We start from the raw sequence: 18,275 nt of genomic DNA, 5'->3' as shown, positions 1-18,275 counted from the left end.
TGTTGAACATGCTTCCATCATTGTAATTCCTTACAGAGGCTCACATAGTGTCTAACAGGTCAGTAGAGACCTGGCCAGTGATACTTGTGTCTGGTTCTGTACAGAGTCTTCATGAAACCCAGGTGACCAGATGTTGGAGCATTACAGAAGTACTTCAAGATATCTGGTTGGTGATGAGCTGGGATGGTAAGGGACCATTTCTACCCATTGGATGATAGTTTCTCTCATACAACATTGTGTTTATTAATTGCAGTTCTCCCTTTGTCAGTTCCTCCTTCCAGGTCTCTATGGTTTTCAGAAATTCTGGATCTTCCTTCCATTCAGCAGCAATGTCATTTAAGACACTGATGACAAAGTTTTCATTAATGCTGCTTTGTTCTATCACATAATTCCTTAAAATGCAGTTAGTGTCTTTGCATTTACATCCATTTTCGTGTACATGTCTGATGTAGTTCTCCTAAAACCTCAGTGTCATCTTGCCAGTCAACCAGACAGACCCTATAGGTTAGTCAGCAAATGTAAAGATGGTGGCCCATCACAACAGAGAACAGTTTCACAAATAAAAATGGCTAGAACTTGTTGATGGCCTAAACAGTGGCAAGACCCTCTTTCTTGGTCACAGAGTAGTTCATCTTAATCCTGGAGCATACTATGAAAGCATAAACTATCATCTTTTCAGCACCTTTCACAAGTTGTACTAGAATGGCACCTATCCCATACCTGCTAGCATCAGTCTGAAATTCTTTATGAATTGCCCTTAGTACTGCCACATTCTGAGATAACTTCTCACATCACGAATGTGCTGGAGACATCAAAAATATGTGACTGCTCTTACTTTCTCTGGATTGGGAGACACTACATTGCCAATAACTTGATGGCCCAAGTTTTTTATTTCTTAAGCAATGAAGATGCACTTTTTCAGATTCAAACAGAGGCTTGCAGTTTGAACTCACTTCAATGCAGTTGTCAGGTGGCTTAGATGTTCTTCAAATCTCTTCAAGAAAATGATAATGTGATTCAGATAGCAAAGACATTTCATATATTTAAGGTGTTGGAGCAGGTTGTTCATCACATTCTCATCAGTGGCTGTAGCATTACTTAGTAGAGATGGCACAACTTTGAACTCATAGTTGCCATCAGGTATTATGAAGGCAGTCTTTTTATGGTCAGTCCTATCAAATTCAGTTTGCCAGTGGCCTGTCTCCATGTGGATAGTTGAGAAGTACTTTGCCCCTTTCAAACAGTCTAGTGTGTCACCAGTGCACAATAAAGGGTAGATATCTTTCTTCATTGTTAACAGTCAACACAGAAACTCCATATGTCACCCTTCTTCTTCACTAGGATCACCAGAAAGATCTGATGACTCTCTGCAGTTTCTATGATGTCACCTTGCAGATTCTTCTCCATTTTCTGCCTATGCAAATGCTGGAGAACTGGTGGGTGATCCTCAGTGTTGATACAGTGTTTTACTATGGGCCACTTGGTCTGTTTTTTCTCCCCAGATTTGAAAGCATCTGAGTGCGCTTTTGACACAGCGCAGTGAACCTTGAGCAGCTGCTGGTGAAGTATCAGTGCAGCAGCTGTGCAGTAGTGAGTTGCATATTTAGCTTTCATATTTGTTTTGTAGTTTGATTCTTAATTTCTTTCAGAGTGTTTGTGCACTTGCATATTTAATTACATAAAATCCTTGCTTATTCTCGTATTTGAGAGGAGTTATATTGCTTATTGATAGCTGTAAAGTTGAGAGGAGTTATATTGCTTATTGATAGCTGTAAAGTATAAATTTGTGGAGTCATTAGTCAGTTGTTTGTTTCGGACAGCCACTGCTTTCTGTTTATTTCATAGAGTCAGTTAGCAGTGACAGAGGCCAGGGCAATTTCATCTGTGCTTGGAGAGTGACGTTTGTGAGCAGCAGTAGAAGAAACGAGTCATATATTCAGTTTTTCATATTAGTTCCGCAGGTTTAATTCAAATTACTTTGTGTGTTTGTGTGCTTGCACTGTGAAATTTTTCGGATCTTTGCATATTTCCGAATTAGAAAGGGAAAATATCCAATTTTAATAATGGCAGAGTGTAACATCGCGTAGGCAGTAGTCATTTGTACTAAGACAGGGGTAGGATCACATTGTAATATTTGCATAGTGGCATAGTCGTGGTCATTTGATTGCTTAGTTTGTAAGTAATTGTTCATATATCGCAGCTCAATCTGCCGCTGGTGATGTAACTGTGCAGTCGCATATTGCTGTTTTATTTGTCGCAACTCTATACGTCCAGATATTAGCAGTAGGATGGATAGGGTGTGTGCGTGCTGTGCGCGGGCACAGGAGGAGCTGGCCACGGTTTGCGAGCAGCTGAGCGTGCTGTTGGCCACGGTCATTCGCCTTCAGGCTCCTGCCTCGGGGTGCAGCGACAGCGGAGGGTCTGGCACATCACTTGAGACACCCCAGGTGTCACTTGCTGTGTCTGCTGACTCAGCTGCCAAGGCACCTTCTAGTGTACCCGGCGCATAGGGGCCACCCTCACCTCAGGGTGAGTGGCGGACTGCAATGCGTTCGCGTTCGAGGCGGAGGGTCAATGTGGTGGCTGGCCAGCTGGCCTTTCCTGTTCATCCTATCAGTGGGCAGTTGGCCGCTCCTTCAGCAGGGCCCGAGCAGGCACACGGGGGCAAAGGCTTGCTGGTTATTGGAAGCTCAAATGTTAGGCGGGTGATGGAGACACTTAGGGAAATAGTGTCCAGGGCTGGAAAGAATTCCAATGTGGACTCGGTTTGGCTGCCGGGAGGCCTCATCCAAGATGTAGAGGTGGCCTTGCCTGCGGCTATCGAGCGTATGGGGTGCAGTCATCTGCAAGTAGTTGCTCACGTCAGCACCAATGATGCCTGTTGCTTGGGTTCTGAGGTGATCCTTAGTTCGTACTGACGGCTGATGGATTTGGTGAAGACCGCTGGCCTCGCACACGGGGTACAAGCAGAACTCTCTATTTGCAGCATTGTTTCCAGAGTGGATCGGGGTCCTTTGGGTTGGAGCCGAGTGAAGGGTCTCAACCAGAGACTTCATCACTCTGTGATGGTCTTGGCTGCAGATTTTTAGACTTGCGCTATTGGGGTTTTTTAGGCTAGGCATTAGTGCGAGGTGTCCTGATGAACACTCACCAGTTGACGTGCAGGCAGGGAAATCAGGACACGCTCGGTGTAAAGACACTTCAGCTATCAAGATATTAGCAGTAAATTTTCAGAGTGTTCGGAATAAAGTTCCTGAATTTACTGCCCTCCAGGAAGCGTGTGGTGTGCAAATTATTCTCGGGACTGAGACCTGGCTGAACCCTGAGATAGGAAGTTCTGAAATATTTAGTGAGGGTTGGAACGTGTATAGAAAAGTCAGATTAGACACTGCAGGATGTGGTGTCTTCATTGCAGTTGACAAAAATATTGCGTCTACTGAGGTCGAAGTAGAGTGTGAGTGTGAAGTTATCTGAACACATTTAACAGGGCTAGGAGAAATAAAGTTAATTGTTGGGTGTTATTACTGGCCACCAGGTTCCACTGTGACAGTTCTAGAATCATTCAAAGGGAGTCTACACTCTGTATCGCAGAAGTACCCGGATCATGCTATATTAGTCAGAGGCGACTTCAACCTACCTAGTATAGACTGGGATGTCTATGGATTCATTACAGGTGGTACAGACAAGCCGTCGTGTGAATTACTTTTGAACACATTATCCGAAAACTGTCTTGAGCTGCTAAATCGGCCGCCAATGCGTAATGGAAATATTTTAGATCTGGTAGCCACGAACAGACCAGACCTCATTGCGGTGTCAGTGTTGAGACTGGGATCAAAAGTGATCATGATGTTGTCATTATGACTATGATTACAAAAGTTAAAAAGTCAGCCAAGAAGGCTAGGAGAGTATTCTTACTAGAAAGAGCAGATAAGCAGTTGTTAGTATCCCACTTAGTAACTGAATGGACTTCATTTACTTCCAGTATGATGGACGTGGAAGAATTATGGGCAAATTTTAAACACATTGTAAATCACGCATTGGAGAAGTATGTGCTGAAAAAGTGGGTTATGGATGGAAAAGACCCACCGTGGTTTAACAGCGCAATTTGGAGAATGCTCAGGAAGCAAAGACAGTTGCACTCACTGTACAAGAAAGATCGGGAGAATGAGGACAGGCAAAAGTTAGGAGAGATTCATGATGCTGTAAAAAGAGCAATGTGCAAAGCATACAACCACTACCACCATCATACCTTAGCAAAAGATCTTGCTGAAAACCCAAGGAAATTCTGGTCTTATGTAAAATCGGTAAGCAGGTCGAAGACTTCCATCCAATCACTCACTGATCAGTCTGGCCTGGCAATGGAAGATGGCAAAACAAAAGCTGAAATTTTAAATTTAGCATTTGAGAAATCTTTCACACAGGAGGATTGTACAAACATACCACCGTTTGAGTCTCGTACAGATTCCCGTATGGAAGACATAGTGATAGGCATCCCTGGGGTTGTGAAGCAGCTGAATGGGTTGAAAATAAATAAATCTCCAGGTCCTGATGGGATTCCAATTCAGTTTTACAGAGAGTACTCTACTGCATTGGCTCCTTACTTAGCTTGCATTTATCGCAAATCTCTTGCCCAACGTGAAGTCCCGAGTGACTGGAAAAAAGTGCATGTGATACCTGTATATAACAAGGGTAGAAGGATGGATCCTCAAAATTACAGACCAAAATCCTTAACATCGATGTGTTGCAGGATTCTCGAACATATTCTCAGTTCGAATATAGTGAATTTTCTTGAGACAGAGAAGTTGCTGTCCATGCGTCAGCACGGCTTTAGAAAGCATCACTTCTACGAAACGCAACTCGCCCTTTTTTCACATGATATCTTGTGAACCATGGATGAAGGGTATCAGATGGATGCCATATTTCTTGATGTCCAGAAAGCATTTGACTCAGTGCCCCACTGCAGACTCCTAACTAAGGTATGAGCATATGGGATTGGTTCCCAAATATGTGAGTGGCTCAAAAACTTCTTAAGTAATAGAACCCAGTACGTTGTCCTCGATGGTGAGTGTTCATCGGAGGTGAGGGTATCATCTGGAGTGCCCCAGGGAAGTGTGGTAGGTCCGCTGTTGTTTTATATCTACATAAATGATCTTTTGGATAGGGTGGATAGCAATGTGCGGCTGTTTGCTGATGTTGCTGTGGTGTACGGGAAGGTGTCGTCGTTGAGTGACTGTAGGAGGATACAAGATGACTTGGACAGGATTTGTGATTGGCGTAAAGAATGGCAGCTAACTCTAAATATAGGTAAATGTAAATTAATGCAGATGAATAGGAAAAAGAGTCCCATAATGTTTGAATACTCCATTAGTAGTGTAGCGCTTGACACAGTCACGTCGATTAAATATTTGGGCGTAACATTGCAGAGTGATATGAAGTGGGACAAGCATGTAATGGCAGTTGTGGGGAAGGTGGATAGTCGTCTTCGGTTCATTGGTAGAATTTTGGGAAGATGTCGTTCATCTGTAAAGGAGACCGCTTATAAAACACTAATACGACCTATTCCTGAGTACTGCTCGAGCGTTTGGGATCCCTATCAGGTCGGACTGAGGGAGGACATAGAAGCAATTCAGAGGCGGGCTGCTAGATTTGTTAGTGGTAGGTTTGATCATCATGTGAGTGTTATGGAAATGCTTCAGGAACTCGGGTGGGAGTCTCTGGAGGAAAGGAGGCGTTCTTTTCATGAATTGCTACTGAGGAAATTTAGAGAACCAGCATTTGAGGCTGACTGCAGTACAATTTTACTGCCACCAACTTATATTTTACGGAAAGACCACAAAGATGAGAGAGATTAGGGCTCGTACAGAGGCATATAGGCAGTCATTTTTCTCTCGTTCTGTTTGGGAGTGGAACAGGAAGAGAAGATGCTAGTTGTGGTACGAGGTACCCTCTGCCATGCACCATATGGTGGATTCCGGAGTATGTATGTAGATGTAGACATAGAAAACTGGTGCAGAACAGCTAACACTTGCTCGTGTTGTTAGACCCTGTTGTCAGTTGGATAGTAGCTTCCTCCACTGTATTGTCTTTAGTGGTAGTGAAGCCCGAGTCTTCATCAATGGCACTGAGCTGCCCATTTTAGACTGGTTAGGCTGTTCCCACACACATCCCTTGGGAGATGAGCTGTGGCTGCTCCTGATGAGTAGTGACTTAAAGTTCTCCTCAACCTCCTGCAATGCTTATGATCTTCACTGGTATATAGAGCTCTTTCATTAGCCTGAGTAGCTTTTTGCTATCAACTAAAGCTTCACAGTTTAACTAAGCATCTAGATTGACTACTGGAAATTCTCACTGATATTGGTGGGACAACAACATCTTCAATGGCAAACAACTGTCCAGAGCACTCATTGTTTGTGTGCTTGTTGGAATAATTACGTAAATCTGGAGCTCTGATCTTTGATTGTCTATGACTTCTTGTGAAGCCTGCAAGAAGTCCTGTACAAGAATAATATTATGCCCACATCCTGTTAAAATGACAAATTCGAATGCTTGCTTTCTATCACTGATAATTATTCTTGAAATACATGTTCCTGATGATTGTCCATATTTCCCATTTGCAACCTTCAGTACTATCAATTTTGTAACACAGATGGTGATGATTTTGTATAACAAATGGTGAATTGACTTGTGCCTGGACAGGATGGCTATTGATGATGGCATTGATGAGATTTCCTGACAGCTTGCTAATTGTCAAGTACAGGCAATTTTCATCTAAGGTGGCCTCACCTCCATAGAGGTTTGTCTTGCTTAGTTTTCATGAATTTGGTGTATGATGAGCAGCTTGTACCACTATGAGAGGATTATTTGGAAAGTAAGGTCTGATGGGGTGTGAAATGGAAACCACAGTGAAAATCAAATGAAGCTTTGCACAGATGCATTGGGCAGTGCCTCTAGTATGCCCAGCAATTGCATCACACTGCTTTTTTTCAGTTCTGATCACACAGTGAGCGTATAAAGATCCTTAGAACAATAGTGTCTCCCATCAAGTATGAGGGCCTGGTGTGAGATTTCACCTGATGTCATGCAGCCCACATACCATAGCTGTCATGCATTTCCTTCTGCATGACAGTTCTCAGCTGCACTCTGCAGGGGCAATGCAGATGCTCCTGCAGCGTTTTTGATGGGTAGTGTTTGATCCCCACAATACAGCCCATAACTGACTCTCCCTGAGTTTCATCTCTGCTCACATAAATCACTGGCTATGAAAACAATGTTCTGGCACAGACAATGAGCTGTAGACAAGAGTAGAGAATTGGCAGGAAGCACACACAGTTGCCTTGTATGATGAGGGTATTGGAATGCTGGTACAATACGATGACAAATGTCTAAATTACAGCGGCAACTCTGCAGACAAGTAGCTGGAAGGTGTAGCTAACTGTTGCAAATAAAACATTTTTGATTTTCACAGTGGTTTCCATTTTGTGACTGAGCAGACCTTACTTTCTGAATAGGCCTTGCACAATGAAGGATAATGGAGAGCAACCTCATCCACAGTGCAGTGATGGGCTTTGTCCCACAGATCAACTATACTGCAGTTGACTGGTGTGAATAGGACTACTGTGATGGTTGACATCTTGCAGTGTCATAGTAATAAAACACTTGTTTTTCTTCTCTGCATTAAGATACATCATCTCCAGGGCACCCACAGGAGAAACTGGCTGTCATATTGTCCTCCATCCCCTAAATTTCTGTTCTTCTGTGGGGCATCATACCTGACAGAGGAGTTGGTTTTATCTGTGTTGGTTGGATGCTGGGTTGTCATTGGATAGCTGGAGCATGAGTCCAAGTTTGGAGAGACTGTTCTTCATAGCACATTGGACTGGTGGCTGAGATTTGTCTTAAATATCAATACACCACTTCTTCAACACTCTTTATGACCATCTGATGTGAGGGGTCAACATTCATGGCCACTATCTCTTGTGTAGTCAGCCTGAAATTTCTGGTTGCCATAAATTACCATATCTCTTCACTTACTACCTGGTATATATAAACACACACATATTCACACACACATTGCCACTGTCTCTGGATGATTAGGACCTCAAGTGGCCAGAGACAGTGGTTTTTGTGTGTGTGTGTGTGTGTGTGTGTGTGTGTGTGTGAGTGTGTGTGTGTGAGAGTTGTGCTTTTGTGCTTGTGTGAGTTTTCAACTTTAGAAGAAGGCCTTTCAGTCGAAAGCTCAAAGGTATAACAGTCTTTTTGTTGTGCCTTTCTGCAGCTCAACATCTCCTCTACATGGTGGGTATCAGTCTATTCTATACATAATATTATTGTCATTTCATCATGGATTTTTTATTGTTTGATTTCAAACATTATTAAAAAAATCCAGGGAACTGGAAATGTGCAGAATACATAACATCTATGGAAAACAGCAACAACTAATGACATAAATGCATCTAGCATCTCAGCAGCGGTAACAGACAATCTCCACATGATTACAAGACAGCCTGTAGGTGTGAATGGGATCTGCCGAATTGCTGAAGGAGTGGTTCAGTGGATACTACATTTGCAACATATGTCATGGTTTCCACATGTGCTCCATCAACAGCATCATGTCAAAAACTTTCAAAATCAATTACATATCTCTAGATGGTGTCGACAAAAACTACAAAATGATGTGGCATTTCTGTGCTTAGTTTTGTTTATGGATGAAGTATCATTCACAAATTATGGGCAAATCAGTCTTCACAACATGCATTATTGATCAGCTGAAAACCCACAGTGTCTGAGGGAAGTGGATAAAAATATTTTGCTTCAGTCAGTGTATGGTACTGGACTTTCAAGAATCACACCATTGGTCCCTGTTTTATTGTTGGGGCTCTAAATACTCACAAGCATCTACATTTCCTAACAGACATGCTGCTGCAATATGGGAAGATATTCCACAGGAAATAAGGCAATCCTTGCGAAATCAACATGAGGGATGTCCCAAACCATTGCACACTAATAAAAACAGATCTTCTCAATATAACATTTTGCCTTTTTTGCATCAGTCACTCAGGAAATGCAAAATTACCTGCATACTAAACAAAGTTAACACCTCTGGCTTTTTACCTGTGGAGAAAATTAATACAAGAGGTCTACAGGAAAACACTGATGACTCTCTAAGATATGAAATGTCATATAAAATGAGCCCGTTCTACAATAATTCAAATGAAATTTAATGTGTAGTATTGTCAGTCCAGAATCATTTTATGTATCAATAGTCAAGATCAACATATTGAGAGCTTTGCATAAGAGTCATAATAATAAACTGTACCTAAGTTATGTATTTGCTTTCATTTGCTACAGGAGGGTAGACATTTGTGGGGCCTTGCCTTCTGATGACAGGACAGTGGTTTGCAGCACTGTTATCTCTTAAATATTTGATCAAGTTCCTCACATGTTAAATCACTAAAGTCCTCTTCAAAGATTCTGGCCAATGTCACAGAAAAAAATATATAGTGTAATTTAAAAAAAAAAAATTAGGCTAATAATTCAGTTTATTATTATTATTATTAGCGAATGTCCCCATGGGAGAACGATAAGCAGGTGATTAACATTTCTTAATGTTCTTCTTATTTCTCCAGTATTTCTTCATTGCCTCCCCAAAGGCCTTCTTCCTTTCTTCGGTCCACTTTGGTCGGAAAGGTTTAGATTCCGTCTCTGGAGTAAACTTCCACTTGTCGATTTTTCTTCTGAATGTATCCCGGTCTGATGTGTTTGTTATGTCAATTTTTGCCTTTTTCAAATCCTTCTTAACTTCAGTTACCCAGGGTATTGTTGCCTTAAGTGATGTCATATAGTCCAATAGACGTTTAGTTAACCTGTTTCCAGGTAATCTGTCTATATGTCCATAAAACTTCATCCGCCTCTTCCTGATATCTGCCTCGATGTTTGATATTTTTTCGGTTGTCTCGGTAGTCTGCAGCCTGTATCCATCTTGTGTGTATCGTGGTCCTAGGATTTTTCTAATAATTTTTCTCTCTACTTTCTTAATTTCGTGTAAATCTAATTTTCTATTCAGGGAGAGTGTTTCACTTGCATATGTGACTGTTGGTTTGATGACTGTGTTGTAGTGTCTGATTTTAGTGCCTTTGGATAGACATTTCTTGTCATATATATTTTGAATAAGTCCGAATACTTTCTTGATTTTCTGTAATCGGTTTTTTTGTGCTATTTTCTCAAGTCCTGTTGGTTCAATAACTTCACCGAGATACTTAAAGTGCTTGACTCTAGTTATTTCACCATACTTTGTTTTTAGTTTCGAAATATCTAATTTTGAGCAGATGAATTCTGTCTTCTCAAAGGAGATTTGCAGGCCAACCTTCTCAGCACATTCTTTAAGTGTCTCAATTTGTTTTACTGCTGTTTCTTCACTGTCAGTTATAATTGCCAAGTCATCTGCAAACGCTAAATAAGGGATGTTCAATTTTCCTTTACCTCTTCCTAGTTCAATTGGCTTCCAAAAGCTTTGTTTCCTTAGTGTTACTTCCCACTCTTTCATAACTTTGTCCAAAACTATATTGAATAATAGTGGTGAGATCCCATCTCCTTGTCTTACTCCTGTTTTAATTGAGAATGGTTCCGAAATTTCCCCTCTGAATTTAATTTTTGATTTGGTTTCTGTTAGTGTTTGTTCAATTAGTTTTCGGGTTTTAGTGTCTAGGCCTCGTTCTTCGAGAATGTGACATAGAGACTGTCTGTCTATGGAATCGTATGCCTTTTTGAAATCAACGAATGTGCAGATTATTGGTTTTGACCTGATTGCTTTAATCTTTAAAATAGTTTTAAGGTTGAATATCTGTTCCGGGCATGATCTATTAGGACGAAAGCCTGCTTGGTAGTCTGAAATTGTATGTTCTAGTTGTTCTTGTGCCCTCTTTAGGAGACATGCAGATAGAATTTTGTAGGTAACTGGTAAAAGTGAAATGCCTCTGTAGTTGTTTACGTCTGATCTCTCTCCCTTTTTGTGCAATGGGTGAATTAGTGCACACTTCCACTCCTCTGGGATATTTTCTGTCTGCCAAATTTCTTTGATGATGCTAGTGATCTCTTTTAACGAATTTGGACCAAGGTTTTTCAGTAGTTCAGCTACAATTCCATCTTCTCCCGATGATTTATTATTTTTGAGTTTTCTAATGTGACTATAAATTTCTTCTTGAGATGGTGGTAGTGAAGTCTCATTCGTGTGTTCTGGTTGTAATCTGGGGAATCTTGTACTTGGTTGTGGGCAATTTAGGAGTTGTGAGAAATATTTAGCTAGTTCTTGGCAATTTTCTTTGTTAGTTAGTGCCAATTTTCCATTCTGTTTCCGGAAGCAGAGATTTTGTGGAGTGTATCCTTTGATTTGATTTGCGAATATTTTATAAAAATCTTGAGTGTTGTGGTTCTTAAAGTTTTCTTCAATTGTGTTTAGCTGTTCATTAAGGTATTTTCTTTTAGTTTGTCTAAGTATTTTAGCTGTTTGTTTTCTCACTTTGAAAAATGTTTGTTGTGTGGTTTCTGATTTGTCACAATTGTAATTTAAAAAGGCTTGTTGTCTCTCTTCTAATGCCTTATCACAATTCGAATTCCACCATGGATGCTTGGATATTTTCTTTAACGGAATCAAATCTCTTGCTTTCTGTATAATTTTCGTTCGGAAATCTTTCCAGTTGTTTGTTGGTTGTTTATCCCATGCTTCTGTAATTTCTGATTCCTTGATATTTTTCAAGTCAAATTTGGGAATTAGTGGTGATTTCCTTTGGCGTTTCCTTTTTGGAGTGAATTTAATTTTAACTCTGGTAAGGTAGTGGTCAGAATCTATATTTGCCCCTCTGCGGACTTGAACGTCGTGTATTTCTTTCTGGAAGTCATAGGAGATCGCAACATGGTCTATTTGAAATTCACCAAGCTGAAGGTTTGGTGATCTCCATGTTTTTTGTTTCTTGGGGTCTTTTCGAAGTGATGTTGTCACGATTTTTAGGTTGTTTTGCTGACATAACTCGATGAGTCTCATGCCGTTCTTGTTTGTGAATTTGTGTGCAGGGTAATAATTCAGTTTATATAAATTTTAAAAATTACTTATCTTGATATATTGACTTGTGTGTGTGTATTTATAAGGTATTTCTTAATTGTATGTAATTGTGATGTACTACTAGATCAGTATGAATATATAGGCCTCAGTCTATTGTACAACACTGATTAGCCGACTAGTTATAAGTGGGAGCGGGGGGGGGGGGGGGGGGGAGGGGGGGGGGACTGGGGTGAGGGGGGGTTGACAAACCTTTGGATTATGGCCTACTGATAAAACTGTCGATAATGGAATGAGAGCAGTGTAGCACATGTGAAAATGATCTGGCCTCAACCTTCATTAGTCACTGTCCTCACCCATCCAGCCCTCTCCCTGTTCCCATTCCAGCACTACACAGCCATCATTTCCCTGCCACACCCAGTCTTTTAATTTATTTTCATTTCTCTCCTTTCCACTACTTACCCCCTACCCCTCCGCACCTTCTCTCCTGCCCTCTGACTAAACTGCAACACTTCACTGTCCAATACTCCCACCATACTATCCCTCCCCCTCCCTGCCCCAGCCCTCTCCTTGCCCTGACCCAGTTGCCACTCCAATCATGCACTGGTGCTGCTGCTTGCAGTGTGGTTTCAGTTCTCTGAGACTGCAGACGTGTGTGCAAGTAGCGTTTGCGTGTGTGTGTGTGTGCGTGTGTGTATGTGTGTCTACTGCTGACAAAGGCCTTAATGGCCAAAAGCTATAATTGTGTGAGTCTTTTTGTTGTGCCTATCACGACTCAGCATCTCCAGTATATGGTGAGTAGCAACTTTCCTTCTCTGGTATTGTTACATTCCATCCTGGATTTTCCACGGTTTGATTCTATTTATGTTTAATAGACTTGTGACCAAACAGAAATAAATTCACATATTATTCATCATTTATTGTGTTTTCAGATGAATCAGTTTTCATGAATAATGATGAGGGGAATAAATGCAACATAGGTATCTGGTACCTGGTAAATCTGCAGTTGTACATCAAGGAAATAAATCAAATGTTTGGCCCTTATTGTTTTTTTTATGCATTTTGGATGGAAAAATGTAGACAAACATTGTAATGCCAAATTACCATCATTGATTGAATATCCCAGCTTCAAGAATGTTAAATTACGTTGATGGAAATGCAAAATGTTATACATTGAACATACTGATTTAACATAACCAAACTGATACTCCACTATGAGATTTTCACTCTGCAGTGGAGTGTGCACTGATATGAAACTTCCTGGCAGATTAAAACTGTGTGCTGGACTGAGACTCAAACTCAGGACATTTTCCTTTTTTGATACTCCACTATTTACATTTGTGTGTTATATGTTGATTAAAATTTTATCCTTATGTGAGCATATTTTCAGTATTTCCAGTACAGAAAAAAGTCATTCCTGTAGGCAAAAAACAATGTGAGTACATGATGGATATTGGGTTTGTCTAACATTATTGGAAATTTTCGGGTGCAAATTACAACATAGTGTACCCTGATGATGTGTACATAGAGCTTATTGTCATATTTTGAACTACGAGGAAGTTGAATCATTGGCATGAGTGATATGGGACAAACTGATAGACTGCATAGATAGTTGGCTGTAGTGCAGTGATTGCAGAACAAATGGTGATGAGGACTTAGTACAACAAGATGGAAACCAATAACTTTAAAAGCATGTTTGTATTGCAGCTTTTTTTTATGAAGATGTCTTACATTCTTCTACTTCCATCAAATCTGGTGAAGTAATATATCGCAAATTATATTAAATTACTAAATACAAAGCACTACTTTGTTTCTCAAATCAATCTACTTACAGTTTGCTTGTTTTTGCCCAATGCAGCTCGCTGCGGACTTTCTGCAGGCGCAGTTGATGGAAGAAGCTCTGCTGGTCTGTTGCAGGGTTTGCACACTCTGCAGATAGGCAACCATCAGCAACACCTCCAGACATGTTGCCCTACCCACAAGCCCACATTTCACAGGTATACTACTGCTGAGTCAAAAAATGTGAATAACAGTTTAAAATACAGACAAAAAATTTAACTAAGTTCAAGTGAGATATCACTCTTTTTTTGAAAACTAAAAGCAGCGGATTTCAGTAATTTTGTCTGTTGAGATGAGTGGTATGACACCTGAGCTAATGCTACTAAAACACTGTAGATAAAAAGGTTTAAAATGAACATAGCTAAAGAAAGACTGTAAAGGTCTCACAGAAATCATAATAGTGAAATGTTTTAATACAGTGGCACTCCTGAATTTGGTACTGTCTTATTGGTGATACAAAGGGGCCAGTATTTCCAATGTGAAATTTTTTGAGCATACAATGACATGATGGATGTTAGAGATTACATTAATCACTTACTGAAAGTTAAATATAAATTTAAAATTGTTGTGTACACCACCAAAACAATTATTAAAAACGTGCATTCAAATTTATAAAATAGCTAGTACTTTCATTAAGAGCTTTTAATACTTGGAAGTACAGATGTACTGTGAGAAATTTTATGAAACCCTGCAGGGTGCAGGGGAAACAGAAACAGAAGTCTACAAAACATTAGGTGATTCTAATTTTTTCAGTCTTCACAAACTAAATGCTTTTGTTGCAAGATATTAGACATTAGCAAATGTCACTCACTTAATGATAAAAGAACATCTTGTGGAAACAAAGAAATACAAAATTGATGATACTTAGACCCTACTACTTTGGTGAGATTGTTTAAAATATATGTTTTAACTGTAAAAGTGATGATGTTTCAGTATGTAATTGTTACAGAGAACCTGAGTCCACTATGGTCTTTTTTATGTGACCAAACTGAAATTCACCAGAAATGAGATAAGGAGACCAAGGAAAATCCAACTGAAGGAGGGGTGGATGGTGATTTTTACACTTATTCTCCTCCTGGGAAGGAGTTTAGTCTTTTAACCACTATTTCACTGTTGTTGGTGGCATTGTAAGGACAATACAGTGAAACCACACTTTTATATTTTTCAATGAACTTCGTGTGAATTATGGAAAAATGCAAATTTTGTGAAATTACTGTTTCAGGAAAAACTTTATAAAACATCAATAAACAATGATTTTATTATTATCTGTGAGTAAGTCCATTATGACTATGTGAAGTACTTAGAGGTGGGCATTTACCTTCATTTTTGCCCACATTTCTTTCATTCTCTTCCTGTGGGCTTCTTTCCTCTCTTCAGAACATGTTGTTCCAGTCTTCTTCTTTGGACCTGAGCATTTCATGGTGTTGGACATTTCTGGTTCTATTTTTGTCAGTTTCAGATCAGTTTTGATCTCACCAATCTGTTTCATTGTGTCCATTTTGGCTTTGAACTTATTGATAAAAAAAATCAACTATTTGTTTTATATCTCCACGTCTATCTTTAAACAGGGTGGTTGTGGGACCTCAGCAGTTCTCTACAAAATGTCAAATCACAATGCCTTCAGCTATCTAAATTTCAAGTTTTATTCTATTTTTGTTACCAGTTTGAGCATTACACTACACCATCTTGAGGCACCTGACTGACGTATTGGTAGAATCCCACCTCTTCGACAATCAAAATAGGTGCCAGCATACAGTCACTGGTATAGTAGACTTATTTATAACACAGAAATCCTTTAGATCATCACTTGCAGTCTATGATCGAGGGGATCACTATGTTAAAGAGAAGTCTACGGACAACAGTGACTGTAAGCTTGCCCCTATTTTGATTATACAAGAGGTGGGATTCTTTCTAAGCATCAGTCAGGGGGCCTGAAGATATGATAGTTTAAAGCTGAAAGCGGTTGCAAAATTAAAATAAAACTGGAAATTTAGACCTTTTGTAAGTCTGGTTTCATACTTTCAGTGTGTCCATAGAATTGTAACCTGTGTTTTCTAATGCTGCTATGGATATCTGCATATTATTTGATTTGCTGATTGCTTTTGAGTCACTACTGTTCATCTACAAGTTTTCAGCCTAGAATTTTTCTTGAATTTGGGTTCCTCTGAGAAAGAGGAATGTCTTTTTTTCTGTTTCTGCTCTACAGAGGGATTCTGGTTCAATTACTGCCTTGTAATATCTTTGTTTTGTGTGCTTAGAGACACATTTCTTGTTATAGATATTGTGGGTATGTAGTACATATTTTTCATCTTCTAGCATCTAATTTCATTTGTTTTTGTTTTTATTCCATTTTCCTGAATGGTTACACTGAGATATTTAAATTGTGGAACTCCTTTAATTTTGCAATATTTCACCTCTATGAATTTTGGTGCTTCTTGTTGCAGGTTATGTACTCTTTCTTTCCAAAAGACATCTGCAGAGCATTTTTTTATGCAGTTTCCTTCAAGAGTCCAATCTGATTTCAGACTGGTGAAATGTCATAAGTTAATATTGTTAAATCGTTTGCAAATTTTAGGCAACATATAGATAACTTGCCTTCATGTAAAGTGATTGGTTGGTCAAATTTGAGAACAGATTTCTGTTTGCCCCATTTTTGTAATCATTTTCTCAAGGACATAGTTGAAATGTAACAGAGACAGCCCATCTCCCTGCCTTATCCCCATTTTTATTTTGAAAGAATCAGAGAATTCTCTCATATATTTAACCTTAGACTTTGTACCTGTCAGTGCCTATTACATGATCACAAGTGTTATCAGACCTAGACCTTGCTCTTTTAATATTTGCAAGAGTGATACACAATCAACTGCATTCTAGCCTTTTATGAAGTCAACAAATGTATGGACTAAATCTTTGCTAGAAATTCTTTGATGTCTAAGGATTAACTTTAGGTTCAAAATTTGCTCTAGACAAGAATGCTATGGTCTGTATCCTGCTCTGTTCTCTGTGCTCTACTGAGAAGACACTGAGATAGAATTTTATATGCAACTGATGTTAGTGGCATCCCCTGTAGTTATTTACATCTGTTCTGTCACACTCCTTGTGTAATGGGTGACTTAACATATTTTTCCAATCTTCTGGAATTTGATCTGCTTGCCAAATGTCTTGCATGAATTTGGTGATGTCTTTTATGGTGTTTGAAGCTGCTGATTTGAAGATTTCTACTGATTCCACCTGCCTCCAAAGTTTTACTCTTTTTTTAGTCTTTTGAACAGTGTGGCTATTATTTTCTTCATCTGGTGTTAATGATTTAGGATTAGTGTTCTCAGTATCTCTTGATGGTAAGCTTTGTGGTTTTCTGGGCAGTTAATCCTTAATTCACAAGGTGTGGTCTCTCAGACTGTGTGAGAATTTTCGCACTTGCTCTCCAAAGTAAATTCTCATGGAGTGCTTCTATGCTCCACCTACTCCTTAAATTGCCAACTCTATGGTGTCTTTAAGTTGCCCTTGATATGTTGGTGAAAATACATGTTTAAATCTGGAGGTATGCATAAAACATCATCCGAAATTGTGCTAAACTCATTCTCTGAAAATTATTTTGAGCAGTTAGTTAATGAGCCCATGTGAATAGTAAACAGACATGAAAACAGGCTTGACCTGCGCTAATAATGAGCATCAAAAAAGATACAGGGATTACTGGACACAGGGTTGCTGTAGTGAGATGGAATATTGTCACTGCGAAATCCTCCAAAATAAATGAAAAGTATACCTATTCAAAAAACAGATAAAAATTCACTTGATGCCTTCCTGAGAGATAATCTCCACTTCTTCCAAATTAACAATGGAAGTGAAAAGCAGATGTGGCTTGAATTCAAAGAAATAGTATCGACAGCAGTTGAGAGATTTATACCAAATATATTAACAAATGATGGAGCTGACTTCTCTTGGTACACAAAACAGGTCAGAAAGCTGTTGCAGAGAAAATGAAAACAGCATGCCAAATTTAAATGAATGCAAAATCTCCAAGATTGATGATCTTTTACAGAAGCTTGAAATTTAGCATGGACTTAAATGTGAGGTGCTTATAATAGTTTCTATAACAAAACTTTGTCTTGAAACTGGGCAGAAAACCCAAAGAGATGCTGGTCATATGTGAAGTATGCTAGTGGCAAGACACAGTCAATGCCTTTGTGGGAGCCTCGAACAGCAGCACAAAAATTGCAGACAACACAGTCAATGCATCGAAATTCATCCGTGCGCCCCCCTGCACAGAAGTACTGTTAGGCCAAAGCACGGCAATGATGTGGTACCAATGGGCATGCGAGACACAGAGTGACACCAGTGCGAGCATGCCACTGTTACTCAGTGGGTGTCTGCACTGTTCTGC

General features: G+C 39.6%; 1 protein-coding gene across 1 annotated transcript in view; it reads right to left on the bottom strand.

Moving 5' to 3' along the window:
• LOC124555588 overlaps positions 1–18,275 on the bottom strand; it is a 1,059,882-nt gene that overhangs the window by 46,368 nt on the left and 995,239 nt on the right. The window contains exon 22 of the mRNA XM_047129551.1: positions 13,885–14,024. Coding sequence (XP_046985507.1) covers positions 13,885–14,024 — 140 coding nt within the window. The remainder of the gene's footprint in view (positions 1–13,884; positions 14,025–18,275) is intronic.

Source organism: Schistocerca americana, chromosome X (genome assembly GCF_021461395.2).
Source record: "Schistocerca americana isolate TAMUIC-IGC-003095 chromosome X, iqSchAmer2.1, whole genome shotgun sequence".
Taxonomy (NCBI): domain Eukaryota; kingdom Metazoa; phylum Arthropoda; class Insecta; order Orthoptera; family Acrididae; genus Schistocerca; species Schistocerca americana.
The sequence above is the reverse complement of the archived record's forward strand: the minus strand, read 5'-3'. Positions and strand labels throughout refer to the sequence as shown.